Below are 6,896 nucleotides of genomic sequence, written 5' to 3'. Positions count from 1 at the left end.
CAAACTTAATAGATAATAGAAACTCGAATCACCAAGCTTACAGGCTTTCGGAAATTTTTAAAATTCGCATCTCGCAATGATCGAAAGGATTATGAGAAAGTAGCCAAAACCTCGAGTTCCGAGCTAAATCGTGAACTGAACGAGGAATTAATAGATCGTCCAACGTGTGATCGTCAACCTGTAATGACGAGGTTGAAAGGAATGCACCTCGATCTCTCCTTTTTCGTTCATTTCTTCGCCATTTCCTCTACGATCTCTTCTTTCCTGATTACCCGTACGCGTCTTAACTCGGCGACGCAATCTTCAACCTCAAACTTACACCTAGATGGTTTTCTTACCTTGGAAAATGCGAGATGCTCGAAGCAAAGGGTCGAGGGATCGGAAAATGAGTTTGCGAGTGACAGCGATCGGCGAAACGAAATCTATGCGTGGACTTTCACCGAAGAAACGCGGTCTTCCTGCGCTCGTCATCTTCCTGCGGAGGCTGCACGCTTTCCAGCGACCTGTCCCGCTTCCTCTTCGCTGATGTTTACTACCTCGGCGAATGGGACAGGAATAAAAGCATGGAATAAGCCGAGGCGGCCGTCGCTCGTAAGCTTCCCTCTTTACGAGGATGACTCGACCGCAGACAAGACTCTCCCGCCCTTTCCTAAGCCCGTTAAAACGAACTGAAATGCACTTCGTCTCGCAGGAAATCGTCGACACCTTTGATACTTGTAGCAGTTCATCCAGCTTCCAAGCAAATCCTGCCCGAAAGTTATTCTTCCCTCCCGGTTAACTCGATCGATTCCACTCGGTCGCGTCTGAGGAGTGCCGCGAAAATTTCAAAGAAAAATGCGAAATTTCGTTTCGAGAATTTTACTCGCGTTTCACTCGTGATCGTGCGATCGTTTGGTCGGTGAAGGGGAGAAAAAAGTCTGGTAAATGGAGAGAAATTGGATGCAGAGTAAATGGTATCTTTTAAAGGCACACTCTGCGCCTCCATCTTCCCTCGTCTCGGTAGCATGAGTTCGGTAGTACAATTTTATTAACTGGAAATAGTAGAACGGTTCACGCTCGTACATCTCATACGTATCTATCGTGCTGGATTACGCTGATTTCAATTAAAAATACTATGTCAATCCGTCATCTGGTTCCGTTTCTCGCTCGGGGAAAAATATTCGGCTTCGAATAAAATTCCTTTCCCTTCTTCATTTCTGCTCTGCGTGTGTGTGTGTGTGTGTGTGTGTGTGTTGTTTTCGAGGAACGAAGGAGTACTGGGTCTACGTAGGTACGTTTTATTATCAATTAGTAACCTAATTCCTTGGTATTTCTTTTCCTTCCCCTCTTTGCTTCGTTTCAAACGGTCTGACGTTCAACGATACTTGCAACACCGATGGATTCGTAGGACAGAATTGGGAGATTCGTGGGGCACCGGGTCGATTTATACAACAGTCAATTATTCACCCTCCATCCCTAACTTACAAACGATATACAAAATATATGTTTAATATATATCGAAGCGACAAACGAAACTAAAGACCACTAGTCGTCGGCTAAATATCTGAAACGCAGGAATTAACGATAAAATTATCCGTAACTCCGTCTAATCGCAATGGCTGAGCCGCAAGACGCGCTATTTACAGGAAAATATAGCCTCGTTTCTTCGTCCCGTCTGCAATGACATCGCGTCAAAGAGCTCTTTGGCAAAAGTCTGAAAGCTCTCTACCGTTCTAAATTCCCCCGCCAACTATTCGCGCGAAGGATAATAACACTTTTGTTCTAGGCGTATTTTTCTACCTTCCAAACTCAACGTCAATCTTTAACTCTTAACTCGCTAATTACACCTCCTCGCTCATCTATAACATCTTACTAATACTTCAGGAAGTAAATCCACGAGAAGACACGTCTCTTCGTTTATTGTTCTCTTCTCTTTCGTGGAAGTTCCTGATCTACTTCCGGAAACATCGGTACTCGCGCAAGAATCGTTCCGAGATTCTTTCCAGCCTCGACTAATATCGAATTTTCTTCCCTTTGGTTTGAAAATAAAAGATGAGAGAGAATTCTAGGATTCTCTGGAAAACGTCGAAGAATCGCTAGGCAATGTTCGTAGCAGCTGACGAAATGTATCGAACTGGTCGCGACGCGTGTGTGCGACCGACGGTTGGCTGAAGCAAAACCCCGGTACATCCGACTCTGCGACTGAACCGCAAACTACAGTTAAGCGCAAAGAGCATAAAATGAGAATCGAGAAGATGTGCGTGCAGAGTGGATCGTAAATAAAATCCTTGTCTCTCCGTGTCGACGCGTCTGAGCGCGGTAAACTAGAGATAGGCGAGGCCTCGACGCTGAAAAGGGGACACGGTTTCTTTCCTGCCTTCGAAAGGGAACCGAGAATGGGCTGCGTCCGTCGTGTTCACGACGTTTCCGATTATACTGCTGGAATCGGGGATCTCTCCGATCTTCGCGAAGCTGCTGAATTTCAGTTCGTTTGCGGATCAGCCGATGGTCCTTGGTCTTCATGCTAACCACGCGATCCTTTGTCTCCGTTGCTGCTCGAAGAGAATCGCGGATGAAGACGGCTTCGTCGAATCTTTCCGCTTGTCAAATTTCTGGGATCGAAATTCCTTCAATGGTGGAACCGTGGATCGATAGAATGGTCTTCGATCATCTTCATCCGTCTTCCCTGTGAGCGAGGATGTTCGACGTTAAGACGGGTATGGTCTTCGTGACAAACATCCTGGAACGTACAATCCGTTGCCTTAATCTCGTAGATTGACTCTGATCATCAGTCTATTAATATTCCTCGTCGTAGAAAGATTCGATGGTTATCAAAGGTATATTGACAGCAGTTAGGTTTCTCGAGAGACCATAGAAACTTTGTAGGACGCCTGAGACGGCTGATCAACGATCGAACTTCGCGCAGGTTAATGCTCGATTTATGTTCGAATAGCACCAAGGAACTTGAGGGTTAATCGTGGAAGTACATCTGTTCCCAGATGTATCGAAGCTGCTCCTAATTGCTCGTCAACCCGTACAGCACGGCAATGCGATGGAACAGAGAGGACAATCGTTGCTTGAGAACCTGGTCAACAGCGTACCGAGTCAGCACTCTCACTCCGCTTACGAAAACAGGAAGCAGTAGGATTAATTGATCATCCTGCAAAGAATATTTCGAATAACACTAGTTAGATAAGATAAGACGCGAGGTCGAATAACAAACGGCTTGACAAAATATTTACGACTTACAGACAATGCCAGAGTCCAGTCCAACACGGTGCTCAACATCTCTGCCCAAGCATTTCTGTGCGCCTCGCTGTCCTTGCACACGTTAGTCTTCCGCTGGAACAGGGGCTCGTGACTCGGTACTTCCTCAGACTCGGCGTTGGACTCGGCCTCCTCTTTCCGTAAGAACGGATTGGTTCTGAACCCCCGTTTACTGATCTCGTAGTCACGCAACAGCTCGTCGATGTTGTCGAAGATCTTTGGCAATTCGTCCTCCTTCTCTTCGATCTTGGACGAAACGCGTGGCGACATCTCGAGATCGTTGGAGGAGCAGGACACGGCTGACCCAGCTGTCTTCCTCAACTCTATCACCGATCTGCACCGAGTGGTATTGGCATTGAAATGCACGAACCTGTCGGAATCGTCGGTTTCCATTGGCTCGACGAATCTCAGAGAGCTCTTTCTGGACAACAGACAGGCGTCGCTTCTTCTCCTCTCCAGCTTCGTCTTCTGGAATACACTGAACTCGTCGTAGGCTAGACCGCTGTTCATCGCCTTTATTTCCAACACGGAAGTTCCAAAAGATTCCCCGAACTCGGGTCTCCTTAAAGGACTGAATTTGTAGTACAAATTATCTCGCGCGTTGATCAGCTGCAGCGGTGCCGGTGTCGTGGAACTGTACTTCCCATCGATGTACCCCTCGCTGGAGGTGGTACCACCTGATCTGTCAGAGTACACGGCCTTCTCGGTGACAGATCCCAACCTGGAAACAGGTCTAGAGTCGTTGGTTTCCGGTTCAGACTGGGGACCAGAGTCAGTAGAATACTCCACTGCCAGGTCAGACAACCTGAAGGGCCTCGGGTCGTCTTCGCACTCTGGCCCAAGCTCCTCGAGTCCGCTTTGGACATCCAAATTGGGATTATAGCTCTCGATGTCCTCTTGATCTTCCTGGTCGTCTTGATCCAACTGATCCAGCTGATCCAGCTGATCCAACTGATCCAACTGATCCAACTGATCCAACTGATCCTCCTGGACTTCCTCGTCCTCCAGGTCCGCCTGGTCCTCCTGATCCTCCTCATCCAGCAGGTCGTCCGAATCCTCCGTGTCTACCGGCAGCTTCACCGGCGCTGGAGTAACCAAAGGTCGGTCATTGGCCGATTCTTTCCTGGTCATCTCTGGGAAATCATCCGGCTGAGCCACCGGCAAGAATATCTTCTTCTCACAGAAGCTGTCTACTCTCGCGTGTCTTCCATCCTCGTCCAAGACCACTTCGACGTAACTCTCGCAGAGTTCCTCGAACGTGATCCGTAATTGTCTGAGGTATTTCGAGAGTCTTTGAAGATTGGAATCCTTGCGACGTTCTCTGTCCTCGGGATTCGAGGTGAGAGCCATCTTGACGGTCTCCAGGGTTGCCTCGGTGTACTCTATCTCGCGAAGGCAGAGCTCGAACAGAGTAACGACCTTGATGGTCCAAGCTACACCCGCCTGGCGATAGAGATTCGCCGGTTGGGACAGGTTGGCTACCTTCTGCACCAAGAATTTCAGACCAGGACGACAGTCGAATTTCAAGGCAGTCGCGTAGGATAGATCTAAGGCTGAGAGGAAGATGTCCAAGTGATGACTGGATAGGCAAGATAGGTAACCGGGTGCGACCGTTTTCGGTGATGTCAGTACAGCTGATCGAGGTCTGACGTTAGACAAACTGCAATCGAAGTAGAACTCGTGATGATACATCTTAAGAGGTTCGAGAAGAATAGCTAGGGAGATCTGTACGCTGTTAGAAGAGATACCTACCTAGGAAAGGACGAGTCAGGCCCTTGCAAAAGGACACTGGCAATGCAATGAAGAAGCATCTGATGGAGCAGGAGGCCAACTATCAATGCTCTGAATTGAACTCTAACGATATAAAGTTCGGGATTGAGAATGGTATCCATGGAGGGTGGGCACAGGAGGAAAACGTAAGACTTGTCTTCGTGTCTTCTCCAGGTATCTTCAGCGCGCTGTTCCTCCAGGAGGAACACCTGAAGGCACAAGAGGTTTCTTCAGTTTCCGTTGCTCAGGGATGAACTTTCATCGCACGATTCTTCGTAGATCCTCGACGCGTTTGTTTGTCGTGAACGATCTTAAACACGATTTCAATCGGTATCTCTGGACTCGTTTCTTTCCGCTTTTCTATGCGTGGTATTCGATTCGAGAAGCTACAAAAGCAATCGTGCGTGATGTCTGAAAAACTGTTGCAAATGATATCGTGATGGTCGTGACTAAAGATGACTGTTCACCGTTTTCGTGAATAATCGCAAGATTATCGGACGGTGGTTCTGTAGCTCGACCTGACGTGATTCGATTAATTCAGTCAGTCAGTAAACATGTGTGCATTCTACGAAAGCTGCAGCTTCTAGAATAGGTGTCGTATATCTCATCACGTACATATTATGTGACAGTGAAATTCTAGCCATGGACTCAAGCCATGGATTTTAATGGTGATACGCAAGACCGTGCCAAGTTAAATTTAAATGATATCTCGGCCAACGACGGGGTCCTTCCTTGCTCTATGACTAATGATTCGTGTCCTCCGTATCGACCAATCCACGTCGATCTTCTCGCGTTGATCACGATCTTAACGAGTCTGCGAAATGTCGCGTATCGTTTAGACGATTTCAACGTCTAAAGGACTGGCAGATGAAAAGGACCTCGTCGAAGAGGTTCTGCAGCCTGACCTGTGCCTTCTACCAGCGAGTGCAAACATCTAAACGAGATGATTGATGACCAATCGTGTCGTTTCAGCGTCGACAGGCTTACTTCGATTCTTCCCCGTTCTTTCCGTTTTCCTTTTCCATTCGATTTTTCATCGCGCAGGCCGATGAAGGAATAGGGTTGCAATACAAGAACGAATCAGAACGAATGATAAAAGCATCTGTATTTGACACATTCTGCATCGAACACATTCGAGCGGTACAAAAATACATTAAAACCACGAACGTGTTGACAATACGCAGTCTCAAGTACAAAGGATTTTTTTCTCTTTTTTTTATTGTTCTTTCTTCGTCTAGTCGGCGTTTTAACAAACATCTAATTGCAACGTTGCACAGTGGCATAGAATTCCGGATAAAAACATGTTTAAAAGGATTCGTTCGTCGGATTTAGTTTAAAATGGCCGGTGAGGAGACCTGGGGTCCCACCTGGTCCAGGCTTAATTCTACGCCACCGTATGCCATCAGCCATTCAGATGCTAGCTCAAACACACGCAAAGCGCACGATTCGCGAGGCACGTCGATGCAAAAAAATAGAAAATCTGTGTCTAGAGTAATATCTACGATCACAATGTCGCGTGAGGAAAGTTTTCGTAAGGAACTAGAGCTCCGGAAGGCAGAAAAGCTGCGGTTGCAGTGAATCCTGAGTCGCGAAGAACGTGGCTCGAAAGCAGGCCTGTCGACAACGACCACGTGTCACGAGTATCTTTCTTTCGATAAAACCGCGATGAATCTTAAACGTCGCGAATCGAAACTCTCTCTCTAAGTCATTCCCTCGTTTCATCGGTCGACAGAAGAAGAATCGATGCGATTACATTCGTTTGTCTGTTTGCTCTTTCCTATCTTTTCATCTATTCTTTTCTTTTATTTTTATTTTTTTTTTTTTTATTTTGCATTTCTATTTCATCGACTTTTTTCTTTTTTTTTTTTTTTTTTTTTTTT

At 46.7% G+C, this 6,896-nt stretch overlaps 1 protein-coding gene across 1 annotated transcript in view; it reads right to left on the bottom strand.

Moving 5' to 3' along the window:
* Positions 1 to 2,027: 2,027 nt before the first annotated feature.
* Positions 2,028 to 6,896, bottom strand: part of LOC108550654 (brefeldin A-inhibited guanine nucleotide-exchange protein 3) — a 14,270-nt gene continuing 9,401 nt past the window's right edge. Inside the window, exons 20-22 of the mRNA XM_017904435.1 lie at positions 4,999 to 5,225; positions 3,229 to 4,906; positions 2,028 to 3,139 (exon numbers count right to left, since the gene is read on the bottom strand). Of these exons, the coding sequence (XP_017759924.1) occupies positions 2,996 to 3,139; positions 3,229 to 4,906; positions 4,999 to 5,225 (2,049 nt within the window). The 3' untranslated portion in view covers positions 2,028 to 2,995. The remainder of the gene's footprint in view (positions 3,140 to 3,228; positions 4,907 to 4,998; positions 5,226 to 6,896) is intronic.

This window comes from Eufriesea mexicana, unplaced genomic scaffold (assembly GCF_001483705.2).
Source record: "Eufriesea mexicana isolate 0111107269 unplaced genomic scaffold, ASM148370v2 scaffold2888, whole genome shotgun sequence".
In the NCBI taxonomy this organism is placed as follows: domain Eukaryota; kingdom Metazoa; phylum Arthropoda; class Insecta; order Hymenoptera; family Apidae; genus Eufriesea; species Eufriesea mexicana.
This window is presented reverse-complemented; position numbering and strand designations above follow the sequence as displayed.